Consider the following 14,903-nt stretch of genomic DNA (forward strand, 5'->3'; position numbering starts at 1 on the left):
CAGTCTGACTCATTGTGACCTCATTTGGGGTTTTCTTGGCAAAGATACTGGAATGCTTTGCTATTTCCTTTTCCAGCTCATTTTACAGATGAGGAAACTGAGGCAAACAGCGTTAAATAACGTGCCCAGAGTCACACAGTATCTGAGACCAGATTTGAACTCAGGAAGATAAATCTTCCTGGCTCCACACCTGGCACTCAATCCACTGTGCCACATAGCTACCCTAAAATAATGTTACTAATACACAAAATTTAACCATATCACTTCCCTGTTGAAGAAACTTTAGTAGCTCTTCATTGTTTATAGGAGAAAATATAAAACTCCTTAGCTTGGCATTGTACTCTTAAGTTCTTGTCAAGTTAAATTACTGCTGTCCCCTAGCAATCTTGTCAGTGCTGTCTCTTGGCTCATTTTGTTCATGCAGCAAGCCATTCTTCATGCCTGGGATGTATCCCTTTCTTAACTCAGATGGTTGAAATACCTACTCTATGAATGTTAGCTTTAGCAATCAGAGAAGAGAAAGGAATTAAAGGAATTAGAATAGGCAAGGAGGAAACAAAACTATCGCTCTTTGCAGACGATATGATGGTATACTTAAGGAATCCTCGAGAATCAACTCAAAAATTACTTGAAACAATTAACAACTTTAGTAAAGTAGCAGGATATAAAATAAATCCACATAAATCATCAGCATTTCTATACATGACCAACAAAGTCCAGCAGCAAGAGATAGAAAGAGAAATTCCATTTAAAGTAACAGTAGATAATATAAAATACTTGGGAGTCTACTTGCCAAGACAAACCCAGGAACTCTATGAACATAACTACCAAACACTCTTCACACAAATCAAATCAGATCTAAATAATTGGAAAGATATCAATTGCTCATGGCTAGGCAGAGCTAATATAGTAAAAATGACAATACTGCCTAAATTAATGTACTTATTCAGTGCCATACCAATCAGACTACCTAAAAATTATTCTATAGAGCTAGAAAGAATAATAACAAAATTCATCTGGAAAAACAAAAAATCAAGAATATCCAGGGAAATAATGAAAAAAAATTCACAGGAAGGTGGGTTAGCGGTACCAAACCTGGAGCTCTACTATAAAGCAGCAGTCATCAAAACTATCTGGTACTGGCTAAAAAATAGAGTGGTAGATCAATGGAATAGGCTAAGCTCAGGAAATGCAGTAGTAAATGACACTAGTAATATAGTGTTTGATAAACCCAAAGACTCCAGCTTCTGGGATAGGAACTCAGCATTTGACAAAAACTGCTGGGAAAACTGGAAGGTAGTATGGCAGAAATTAGGCATAGACCAACATCTTACAACTTATACTAAAATAAGGTCAAAATGGATACACGATTTAGACATAAGAGGTGATACCATAGGTAAATTAGGAGAGAAAGGAATAGTCTACCTATCAGATCTTTGGAAAGGAAAACAGTTTTTGACCAAACAAGAGATAGAATATATTATAAAATGCAAAGTGGATGATTTTGATTACATTAAATTAAAAAATTTTTGTACAAACAGAAGCAATGCATCCAAAATTAGAAGGGAAGCAGAAAGCTGGGAAACAATTTTTGAGGCCAGTACTTCTGATAAAGGCCTCATCTCTAAAATATATAGGGAACTAAATCAAATTTATAAGAACCCAAGTCATTCCCCAATTGAGAAATGGTCAAAGGATGTGAACAGGCAGTTTTCTGATGAAGAAACCAAAGCTATCTATTCCCATATGAAAAAATGTTCTAAATCTCTAATGATTTTAGAGATGCAAATAAAAACAACTCTGAGGTACCACCTGACACCTATCAGATTGGCTAAAATGACAAAAAAGGAAAATAATAAATGTTGGAGAAGCTGTGGGAAAATTGGAACACTAATGCATTGTTGGTGGAGCTGTGAACTGATCCAACCATTCTGGAGAGCAATTTGGAATTATGCCCAAAGGGCGACAAAGCTGTGCACACCCTTTGACCCAGCAATACCACTTTTGGGTCTTTTTGCCAAAGAGATCATGGAAGGGGGAAAGGGACCCACATGTACAAAAATATTTATAGCTGCTCTTTACGTGGTGGCAAAGAATTGGAAGTTGAGGGGGTGCCCATCAATTGGGGAATGGCTGGACAAGTTGTGGTATATGAATACAATGGAATACTATTGTGCTATAAGAAACGATGAGCAGGAGGAGTTCAGAGAAACCTGGAGGGTCTTGCGTGGGCTGATGATGAGTGAGATGAGCAGAACTAGAAGAACATTGTACACAGTAACATCAACATTGAGTGTTGATCTACTGTGATGGACTATATTCTTCTCACCAATGCAATGGCACAGAAGAGTTCCAGGGAACTCGTGATGGAAGAGGATCTCCAAATCCAGGAAAAAAAAAAAAAGAACTGAGGAGTATAGATGCTAAATGAACCATACTATATCTTTTGGTTTTGATGCTGTTGGTTTTTTTTCTATTTTGAGGTTTTCCATCATCGCTCTGATTTTTTTTCTCATAACATGACTAATGCAGAAATAGGATTAATGTTATTATGTGTGTGTATATATATATATATATACATATATATATATATATATATATATATAACCTATATCAGATTACCTGCTGTCTAGGGGAGGGGAGAGGGAGGAGAGGGAGGGGAGGGAGGGAGAAAAATCTGAAATTGTAAAGCTTGTATAAACAAAGGTTGAGAACTATCTTTACATGTAACGGAAAAAAAATAAAATACTTTATTAATTGAAAAAAAAAAAGAAATACCTACTTTATGAAACCCCCCTACTTCCTCCTGCCCAAAGTAGTCTCATCTCTCTTTTGCCCTAATCACATTCACATTCTCTTCCTCTCTCTGTCTCTCTCTGTATGGATGTATGTAGACACATGTATACAGTGGAGATATAGATATATAGATACACACACACACATATATATACATATGTATTTGTTCTTGTTTCTCATCTCCCTATTAGACTGTAATCTCCTTAAAGGCGGAAATGGTGTTATTTTTCTTTTTTGTAGTCTCAGCACTTAATGCTGCACTTTGCATGTACTAGGTGCTTAATAAATGTTTGAATTGAATTTTGTTTCTTTCATGTTTAAGGTGTAAAGGTTGAATGTCTCCAGGAAAGTCAGGTATTAAACTTACAAAAATTGAAGAATTCAGAACTCAGACTTACAGAAGCTAAGCAAAAAATGAGAGAACTTACAATCAATATCAAGATGAAGGAAGAACTCATTAAAGAATTAATTAAAACAGGTAATAGTTTTTTGTAAGCCAGCTCATATGCAACAATGTTTCATTGTTAATATTATAGGGTATTTTTTTTTTGCTTTTTTCAATGCATACCATAGTCTCACTATGATCCAACTCAATAGAACATAGAATTTTTTTAAGTCAATATTCATCACACCCTGCAGTGTATCCTCCTTTGTAATAAAAATAACTCACTTGTCTAACAGGGTATACAGCATTTCACACCTGTAGAGTCTCCCAACTTTTTACTGAAATAGGAAATAGGAAAAAGGAGGGTTTGACTTCTTTTGTCTGGGACTGGGACTGGTCATTACAATTGATCACAGTTCAGCTGCATCTTTATATTCTTTTCATTTGCTTATTTTAGTCACCATGTATGTTATCACCTGGTTCTGCTGCTTCACTCTGCATTATTTCTATATTTTCTATTTTTCTTTCTTTTTAAATTTTTTTTTAGAATTTTATTTTCCAAATAACATGTAAAAGCAAATTTTGACATCAATTTTTAAAAAAACTTTTGTGTTCCAACTTCTCTTCCTCCCTCCCTTCCCACCCCCAGCCCCAAGAACTCAAGAAATTCAATATAAATTATACATGAGTAGTCATGGAAAACAACTCTACATTAGCTAGGTTGTGAGAGAAAACAGATAAAAACAAAACTTCAGATTAAGGAATGGTCAAAAAAAATGTTTCAGTCTGTTTTCAGATACCATTAGTTCTTTCTCTGTAGATGGATTGCAATTTTCATAAGTTCTTCAGAGTTATATTGAATCATTGCCTTGCTGAAAATAACCATGTGTTTCCCAGCAGATCATCTTACACTAATGCTGTTCATTTGTATACAGTATATTTCTCTCTGCTTCAGTTCATGTGGGTCTTTCCAGGTTTTTCTGATAGCATCCTGTTCGTCATAACTTTTATATAGTACCTTAAACTTGACAAAATAATTTTCTTCACTCCAGCAGAGTAGGTGCCATACATTTTGACATTGTAGTCAATCATCATAACTATTTCCCTTTATCCTATTCCCTTCCAATGATATTTACTCTATTTTCTATCTTATTTTGCCCTATTCCTCCTCAAAAATGTTTTGCTACTGACTGCCCCCTCCCCCACTCTACCCTCCCTTCATCCACCCTTCCCTCCTTAGCCTCTTCCCCTCCTACTTTCCTGTAGGGTTAAATAAATTACTCCTCCTAATTGGGTGTGTGTGTTATTCCCTCCTTGAGCCCACTCTGATGAGGTTAAGGTCTTTGAGCTAATTCTATTTTCTAAATTTTTTTCCTCCCTCCCTCCTCAACTCTCCCCATGAAATCAAGCAATTCAATATATGTAATACATGTGCTGTTATGTAGAACATCTTTACCTTCCTCAAAAGTGCTTTGCTTTTTGCAGCTCCCTCCCCCAAACTTCCCTTCCCTCCTTCCCCTCTTCTCTCTCCACCCCCAATCTCCTTCCCCTCCCACTTTTCCTCAGGGCAAAAATATATTACTATACTTTCTTGAGTATATATGTTATTTCCTCTTTGAGCCAATTCTGATGATAGTAAGGTTCACTCACTCCCCCACTCCTTCCCCCTCTTCTCCTCCCTTCCATAAGCTTTTTTCTTGTTTCCTTCATGTGAGCTACCTCTCCCCTTCCCCCTCCCTCTCCCCCAGTCTACTCTCCCTACCCCTCACCCCTGTTTTAAAGATGTCATCATGGGTTAGCTAGGTGGCACAGTGGACAAAGCACCAGCCCTGGGCCCAGGAGGCCCAGAGCCCAAATCTGGCCCCAGACATAAGATAGCCCACCCTGTTTGCTCCACAAAGAACAAGGATACATAAAAAATAAATGCTTTACAAATACCATCCCTTCATATTCATTTCAGACCTGTGTCCTATGTGAATTCCTTGCTGAAAAAGTTCTTATGAGTTGGAAGTATTATTTTCTCATGTATGAATGTAAACAGTTTAAACTTTTAATGTCCCTCATGATTTCTTTTCCCTGTTTACCTTTTTATGATTCTCCAGGGTCTTGTATTTGAAAGTCAAATTTTCTATTCAGTTCATGTCTTTTCATCACAAATGCCTGAAAAGTCCTCTTTTTCATTGAAGTCCCATTTTTTTCTCTGAAAGATTATACACACCTTTTCTGCATACATGATTCTTGGCTGTAGTCCCAGTTCCTTTGCCCTCTGGAATATCATATTCCATGCCCTCCAGTTCTTTGATGTAGATGCTGCTAGATATTGTTTTATTCTTATTGGAACTCCACAGTATTTGAATTCCTTTTTTCTAGCTGCTTGTAATATTTTCTCCTTGACCTGGGAGTTCTGGAATTTGGCTATAATATTCCTGGAGGTTTTCCTTTTGGGATCTCTTTCAGGAGGTGATCAGTGGATTCTTTCAATTTCTATTTTGCTTTCTGCTTCTAGAATATCAGGGCAATTTTCCCTGACAATCTCTTGGAGGATGGTGTCTAAGCTCTTATTTTGGTCATGGTTTTCAGGTAGTCCAATGATTTTCAAATTAACTCTCCTGGACTTATTTTCCAGGTCAGCTGTTTTTCCAAGGAGATATTTCACATTGCCCTCTATTTTTTTTATTCAATTGGATTTGCTTTACTGTGTCTTGGTTTCTCATAAGGTCACTAGCTTCCATTTGTTCAATCCTAATTCTTAGGCAATTATTTTCAACAGACAGCTTTTTTATTTCCTTTTCTATTTGACTTTTCAAACTGTTGACTTTTTTCTCATGACTCTCCTGCATCACTCTCATTTCTCTTTCCATTCTTTCCTCCCTCTCTCTACGTCTTCCTTCTATCTCTCCTACTTTCTCTTCAGAGTCCCTTTTAAGAGCTTCCATGGCCTGAGACCAGTTCATATTTTTCTTAGAAGCTTTGGATGTAGTGGCCCTCAGGTTGTTTTCCTCTTCTGAGGGTACACCTTGATCTTCCTTGTCGCTGAAGAAACTTTCTATAGTTCTGAACTTTCTTTGCTTGCTCATCTTTTACTTGACTTTTAACTCCCCACTAGGGGGCCCTGCTTCTAGTCTACAGAGGGTCCCAGTTGTTTTGGTTTGAGGGAGGGCAGGTTTTTCTCTCACCTTACCTGTTCTCTGGTCCTAAGATAACCTCAAGCCAACTTGCTAGTTAACCAGCCAGCAGAGCGCTGTGGTGGTTTTTAGCTTCGACAAGCCTGCACCCCTCCCCCACCTGGTTCCCTGCTGGGGTGGGACAGCCAAATTCCTCCCTAGGGCCTGCTGATACCCCTGCACTTTCCCCCTGGCCAGCTGTTCAGCCCTCTCACCCGACTGCATGCTCAGTTCTAGAAGATGCTGGTGCTGCAATTGATTCAGAGGCTCTGGGGTTAAGTTTCTCTTGTACAGCATGCCTGGGGTCTCTGTCGGCGCGATCGCGGGGTTGGACTTTAATCACAGCCCAGCACTGCCCCCTTTAATCTATCTATAGGTGTAAAATAATCTCAGCCCACATTTTTGTGGGTTTTTCTGCTCCAGGGGTTCTTTTATTGCTGTTTTGGGGGTAACGGCATCAGGAGCGTTTAATGTCTTTCCTCTGCCATCTTGGCTCCACCCCCCCCAGCATTATTTCTGATGTCTGTCTCTTTGAATACTTCATATTTATTGTTTCTTATAACACAATAACATCCCATAAAGATCATATACTTTAAATTAAGCCATTCTCCAGTTAATGATTATTCCACTTCATTTAAAAAAAAAAGTGCTTCTAAGACTACCTTGGGAAATGTGGAACCTTTCCTTATGTCCTAGACCTTTTTGAGGTGTATCCCTAGTTGCAGGATTGCTGGGTCAAAAAGTAATGGAAATTTTACATTTTACTTATTTTTTTCCTAATTCCATATTATTTTTCAGAACATTTAGACTAACTTATAACTCTACAAAGTGAATTGTGGGCCTATCATCTCATAACATCTACAACATTTACTGTTTCTGTCTTGTATCATCTTTGCCATCTTTGAGGGGTGTGAGAGGAAAGTATAGAGTTGTTTTCATTTGCTTTATCCTTTTAATGAGTTGGAGCATTTTCCCAGACAGTTTTTTAAAGTTTATATTTCTTCTTTTGAAAATTATTTATATTCTTTAACCACATAGAGTAAAGAATGGCTCTTGGTCAAATATATGTTTTGTCAGTTCTCAGTGTTTCTAGGATATCAAACTTATCACATATTTGTGGACATTTTTTCCCTACTCCACAGCTTCTCCTCTTATTCTAGTCTCATTGATATTGTTCATGTAAATGGTTTTTTCATTTTCTATAATTAGAATTGTATTTTTATCTTTTATGATGAGCTCTGTCCTTTGCTTAAGAATTTTCCCTACCCATGTTTGTGAAAGATACTACCACCTTCCATTTTCTACTAATTCTGTTTTCTTTTTCTTTTTTGATAACATGACCTTTTATATTTAGGTCATGTTTCCTTTTTGAATTTATTGTATACTATGGTATTAGATGCTGGTCTAAATGTAGTTTCTCTCAAACATCTGTCCAGTTGTCCCAGCAGTTCTTTTAGACTAGGCATTCATTGTCCTAGTGGTTCATGCTTATGAATTTACATTTATTCTGTTCCACTAATAAGACTTTTCTGTATTTTAACCAGAATACGTTTGATGATTATTGCTTTCTTTTATATTTTGAAGTCTAGAAACACTGAGTTTGTATTCTTCCTATTTTCATTATTTATATTAATATTCTAAACCTTTTATTTCAAATGAATTTTGTTATCACTTTTTCTGATTATACAGAGTTACCCCTTGGTAGCTTTTAAAAATCCTTTAAAAAATTATATTGCTGGGGCAGCTAGCTGGCGCAGTAGATAAAGTACTGGTCCTGGATTCAGGAGGACCTGAGTTCAAATATGGCCTCAGATACTTGACACTTACTAGCTGTGTGACCCTGGGCAAGTCACTTAACCTCCATTGCCCTGCAAAAAAAAAACAAACCAAAAAACCAAATTAAACAAATTATATTGCTATGGCCCAACCAAGAACAGTGAATTTATATATCTCCATTTAAGTTTTCCTTTGTTTCTATAAAGAATTTTGTATTACATTGTATATATTTGTATTACATTCATTTCTTAATTTTTTATTCCCTCTGCTGTCTCCCAGAGGACACCCAGACATTTTGTGTACTTTATAATTTGTTTTAAATGAATTTCTATTACTATTATTTCTCCTGGGTTTTGTTAGCACAGTAAAATAATGCTGTGATTTTTATGGATTTTACTGAAACTTTTTATTTCCTCTCCTACTTTCTTTCCTGGTTTTCTTTTTTAGATAAATTATAATATCATATGAAAAAAGAGGGGCAGCTAGGTGGCACAGTAGATAGAGCACCGGCCCTGGAGTCAGGAGTACCTGAGTTCAAATCCGGCCTCAGACACTTAACACTTACTAGATGTGTGACCCTGAGCAAGTCACTTAACCCCAATTGCCTCACTAAAAAAAAAAAAAAGAGAGAGAGAGAGAGAGATGATTTATCTATTTTATGATATTTATGCCTTTAATTTTTTCTTTTATAACTTGTTAGTATTTTCAGAACTATGTGAAATATTAGGGAAAAAGATATTCTTGTTTTACTCAGGTATTGGAAAAGCTTTCTGTATTTCTCAGTTGCAAATAATGTAGATACTTGTTTTTTTTTTTATTTCTACATTAGTCACAATAAAAATAGGTATTTTTATGATCTATGTCTTTTAGAATTTTTACCATAAATAAATGCTTTATTTTCTCCAACTATTGATATAGTCATGTGGCTTTTATTGTTTATATGATTGGTTATGCTAATTAATTTTATTAATATAATATCATTCTAACAATCCTGGGTATAAATCCAACTTGGTCTTGGTCAAATAATTTAAGGTATCTGTTACTATAGTTTTCTTACTAGAATTTTCAAAGAATTTGCAGTTATTCATTAGTGAGATTGAACTATGATTTTCTTTCTCTGCTTTATCTCTCCTTAGTTTGTAATTTGGGATCTTAAATTGTCACATAAAAAAGAATTTGGTAGAGTGTATTTTTACAAATTATTATGAATAATTCTGTAGAATATATATTTAGTTTTCCTTAAACATTTGATATAATTCTCTTGCAAATCTTTTTGAACTGAGTTTTTTCTTTGGTAGTTCATTTAGAACTTGTTTGGTTTCTTTCTGAGAGAGTTATTTAACATTATATTTAGAATAATTTTGTTAATTTGGATATTTCATATTTATATTGATAATCATCCATTTCCTTTAAGTTCTCAGGTTAGCTCATATGTAATTGTGCATTATAGCTTCTAATTTTTTTCTTCTCTGATCACTGTGAATTTACCTTTTTAAAAAAATTTTAGCAATTTGACAATTACCTCTCCTTTCTTTTGCTCTCTCTCTCTGCTCTCATTCTAGCTCTCATAAGGTTAACTTATCTTTTTTTTTTTGATAGTCTTTAAAAAAAAGAAACCTTAGTTTTGTTTACCATTTCTATAGTCTTTATTTCCTCTATGTTTCCTATGATTTTTTAGATTTCTTCTTCTCTGCTTGTTTTGGATTTTTCAAATTAAAAAAAATAAATTTATTCTTTCTTTTTCTTCTTTCTCTTTTAGCTAAATGTTTTCAGAGATATTTTTTCCCCAAGGACAGTTTTACCTGTATCCCTGAAAGGTCTTAATACACCACTTTATATTTAAAATAAAATTAATCTTATTTGTATTCATATCTTCTGTTTTTTTTTTAATCACATTCATTTCTTTTTTTTTTTTTTTTAGTGAGGCAATTGGGGTTAAGTGACTTGCCCAGGGTCACACAGCTAGTGTCAAGTGTCTGAGGCCGGATTTGAACTCAGGTACTCCTGAATTCAGGGCCAGTGCTTTATCCACTGAGCCACCTAGCTGCCCCAATCACATTCATTTCTAAATATATTTCTTCTCCCCTACACAAAGAGCCATTTCTTCTAATAAAAATTTTAAAAGCAAGGAAGAAGGGGCAGCTAGGTGGCGTGGTGGATAGAGCCCCGGCCCTGGATTCAGGAGGACCTGAATTCAAATCTGGCCTCAGACACTTGACACTTACTAGCTGTGTGACCCTGGGCAAGTCACTTAACCCCAACTGCCTCGCTAAAAAAAAAAGCAAGGAAGAAGCAATTTGGCTTTTGGCATGGAAGTGCCAGAAAGTTTTGATAGTTACTACTTTACAAATAAGTTGACATCTTGGAGTGAAAGCCCTTTTCATCCTTTCCCCCCATAATTTCCTTTGATAGTCTTGACTTTTTTTTTTTTTTTTGCACACAAAACACTTTTAAGTTTAATATTGGGGCAGCTAGGTGGCGCAGTGGATAGAGCACCGGCCCTGGAGTCAGGAGTACCTGAGTTCAAATCCAGTCTCAGACACTTAACACTAGCTGTGTGACCCTGGGCAAGTCACTTAACCCCAATTGCCTCACTAAAAAAAAAAAAAAAGTTTAATATGGATTAAACAATTCTTCCATCACTTTCTTAAGTCCAGACAATAAACAAAGCAATAAATCAAGCCCTCATTGATAGTATTTGAGGATTTCCAAAGTGTAAATGCTCCAACTGGAAATTTAACAATTGCCAAGTAAGCCTTAGCTGGCTCCCCACACCCCTGATCTACAATCCATTTATGCCTATTTCTCCTATACATCTGTTGTCTATGTCCTCCTCTAAGTTCTCTGAAGGGAGAGGGGCACCCTCAAACTGCTAGAGGCCTTTCTTGTTTTTTCCTAACATTTCAAGGGTACCAGTGGAGCATCCTGGTCATCTACCTGTCAGTCCTCACCTTCACCACATAACCATCCCATTTTCTCTCTTTAAAAAAAATAAACATTTTTATTTATAATTTGGGGTTCCAATTTCTATCCTTCTTTCCCTCCCCACTTCCTCAGGCAGCAAAAAATCAGATATGGGTTATACATGTATGATTATGCAAGACCTTTTGTTTTTCTAAATGAATTTTTTATTTTCCTTAATTCTATACAACTTGCAATTGGTATTTTGATCAGTATGGCATTAAACCTATAGATTTTGATAAGCATTGTCAACTTTTATCTAATTAATTAATATTTTTTTCTATATGTTATCATTAAAGTGAATTCTGAAAATGATTTTTGAATCATTTAAATTTCTTTGTATTAAGGTAATGATGCCAAGGCTGTAAGTAAGCAGTATTCTCTGAGAGTAACAAAACTGGCACATGAGGCAGAACAGGCCAAAGTGGAATTGACTGAAACACAGAAGCAGCTGCAGGAGCTGGAAAACAAGGATCTGAGGGATGTTGCTTTGAAGCTGAGATTGCAAAAGGAGTTCCGGAAAAAGATGGATGCAGCAAAACTGAAAGTACAGGTGATTGAGCAGAAAAAGTATTTTAACCCTTCTAGCCAAGCATTTTTCTTTCTGGGATTGTGAGTAGAAAGAAGGGTGGTGAGATTTTGTTGTCTTTAGTAGAACAAGGAAAAGACAATAAGGGAAATTGAATGGTTTCCTTTTTTAAAAAAATCTGGGGCAGCTAGGTGGCACAGTGGATAGAGCACCGGCCCTGGAGTCAGGAGGACCTGAGTTCAAATCTGGCCTCAGACACTTGACACTCACTAGCTGTGTGACCCTGGGCAAGTCACTTAACCCCAATTGCCTCACCAAAAAAAAAAAAAAGAATAATATGTTATAGGGGGCAGCTAGGTGGTGCAGTGGATAAAGCACTGGCCCTGGATTCAGGAGAACCTGAGTTCAAATCTGGCCTCAGATACATGACACTTACTAGCTGTGTGACCTTGGGCAAGTCATTTAACCCTTATTTCCCCACTCCCCAAAAATAAATAAAAAAGTGTTATATAGGGTAGGCCAAAAGTCACAAATATTTAATAATTCCTTTATTTTTGTTTTTAATTTACAATACCATGGCATCATATACAGTATATATAGGAAATGTATTTAGCATATGTGTGAAAAATCAGATTCCGTAAATGGCAAAAAATAAAGAAAATATCAGACCCCTTTGTGACTTTTGGCCCATCCTATATACGTACATATGTAACACACACTCAAATAGATAAAAATAAATTTTTTCTAACATATCATTTTCAAAGCTGTCCTGCTTGTCTGTGTTTACCTCTGAACTTAATTACATTCCTTTTTGGACATTTTAAAGAAACTTCAATAAATTAATCTTCTTTCCTCCCTCCCTCCCTCCTTTCCCCCTTCCTTTCTTCCTTCCCTTCCTCCCTCCCTCCCTCGCTCCCTTCCTTCCTTCCTTCCTTCTTTCCTTCCTGAAATAAGGTTCAATTTAAATAGTTGGAGGAATATTCAGTGCTCATAGCTAGGCCTTGCCAATATAATAAAAATGACAAAACAACCAAAGTTAATTTATACTTTTAATGCTTTACCAATCAGATTACTAAGGGATACTTTATATAGAACCTAATAAAAATAATAATAAAATTAATTTGGAAAGACAAAATATCTAGAATATCAGGAGAAATGATGAAAAAAAGTAGAGAGAGAGAAAATAGCACGTCCATACCTCAAACTATAATATAAAGCATCAGTCATCAAAACTATCCAGTACTTGTTAAAAAAATAAGAGAGATCCATGAAAATAGATTAGATATGAGAAAATCAGAAACATTGAACCTTAATAACCCAGTATTTGATAAAGTGGAAAATTACCTAGGAAAAAACTCCTTATTTCATTAAAAACTTCCGGGGGAAATGGAAAGCAGTCTGGCAGAAATTAGGCATAGATCAGCATTTTACAACATATTCCACAATACATTCTTTTTTTTTAAAGTGAGGCAATTGGGGTTAAGTGACTTGCCCAAGGTCACACAGCTTGTAAGTGTTAAGTGTCTGAGGCTGGATTTGAACTCAGGCACTCCTGACTCCAGGGCCGGCGCTCCATCCACTGTGCCATCTAGTTGCCCCTACAATATATTCTTAATGGATATACAGCCTTAAAGATCATAACATAAAAAAATCAGAAAAGCAAATCATGTGTCTTTCATAGCCATAGGTTGAACATCCATTCTTAACCAAATAAAAACTAGAGGCAATTACAAAAGATAAAATGGATAACTTTGACTAGCACGAAACTGAAAAGCTTGTGCACAGACAAATTTAATGCCTCTAAGACAAGAAGGTAAGTGGTAGAATGAATGGGGAAAAGCCTTTATATTAAATTTCTCTGATAAGAGTTTGATATCTAAGATATAGAAATAATTTATGTAAGTCTAATAGTCATTCACTAATAAATCATCAAAAGCTATTAAAAACAATTCTCAAAGGAAGAATTATAAAGTATTCATAACCACATGAAAGAATGGTTTAAAACACTAATAGTAAGAGAAATACAAATCAAAACAACCACGAGATTTTACCTCACACTTTGAAAACTGGCAAAGATGATCCCCCAATATGGCAACATTCAACTTTGGAATGTTCATGGAATGAGAGGTACAATAATAACACAATGGTAGAGCTATGAAATGGCACAACCATTTTGGAAAGCATTTTGGAATTAATGCAAATAAAGTGAACTAGAGACTTATACCTCTGAGGAAGCCATTGATAAAAAAAGTACCCATCTACTCCAAAATACTTTTAGCAGCACTTTTTATGATAGCAAAGAATTGGAAACAAAGTAGATGCCCATTGAATGGGATTGGCTAAACAAATTGTGGTACATGAATGTAATGAAATATTACTGTACTTTAAGAAATGATGTGATGAATCCAGGGAGGCACAAAAGATCTATATATCTATATGAACTGATGTAGAGTGAAGCAAGCAGAGCCAAGAAAATATATACAGTAACTCCATCAATGGAAATGGAAATAACAAAAAACACACCAAAAAATTAAAAGTGACTATAGCAAGATTATAAAGGTAAAATATGATTTGAATAAAGAGGTATGAAAAGACACCCCCCCACACCTGCTCCTTTCTGGAGATGGGAAGCCCATATACATAAACATTCCATATGTTTTTGGACTTTTTCAATGTATTGATTAATTATACTATTTTTTTCCTCTTTTAAAAATATTGTTATATGAGATGGCTCTCTTGGAGGGTGGAAAGGGAAGAAATAATTAGGATATCTATGATGGTATTTTAAAAAGCAGAGGGGACAAAAGCAAAAAAAAAAAAAAAAAGCAGAGGGAATTGGGAAAGGTCTCTTGCAGAAGGTCAGAATTTAACTGAGACTTGAAAGAAGCCAGAGAAGCCAAGGAGATACATCTGAGGAAGATAGAATTCCAGGAATGAGGGACAGCCAGTGAAAATGCCCAGGGTTTGGCAGATGAAGTGTCATGCCAGTTCCAGATATTATAATTAATCTCTAATTTCTTAATCATATAATTTAGCTATAGGTTTAGAAATAACCAAAAGTAAAAATCTATCGACTATTACAAGAAAGGAGTTTGTATTAAAAAAAAAACAAACATTTTCGTGTCTTGGCAGGCAACCACAATGACAGTTTTTTATCAGATTATCTTAATGAATTTGCTACAACAAATAATCTTGTACAACAAATGCTTCCTCAAATTCCTCATTCACCTAACATCCAAACTTTTGCGATGTTTTGGGTTTTTTTTTAGGGGGGGTGATGGGGCTAATGCTT

The 14,903-nt window shown here is 35.6% G+C and overlaps 1 protein-coding gene across 1 annotated transcript in view; it reads left to right on the forward strand.

The window, feature by feature from the left end:
* Positions 1 to 14,903, forward strand: part of KIF27 (kinesin family member 27) — a 108,837-nt gene that overhangs the window by 57,267 nt on the left and 36,667 nt on the right. The window contains 2 exon segments of the mRNA XM_043983829.1: positions 3,119 to 3,274; positions 11,430 to 11,635. Of these exon segments, the coding sequence (XP_043839764.1) occupies positions 3,119 to 3,274; positions 11,430 to 11,635 (362 nt within the window).

Source organism: Dromiciops gliroides, chromosome 1, assembly GCF_019393635.1.
Source record: "Dromiciops gliroides isolate mDroGli1 chromosome 1, mDroGli1.pri, whole genome shotgun sequence".
Lineage (NCBI taxonomy): Eukaryota > Metazoa > Chordata > Mammalia > Microbiotheria > Microbiotheriidae > Dromiciops > Dromiciops gliroides.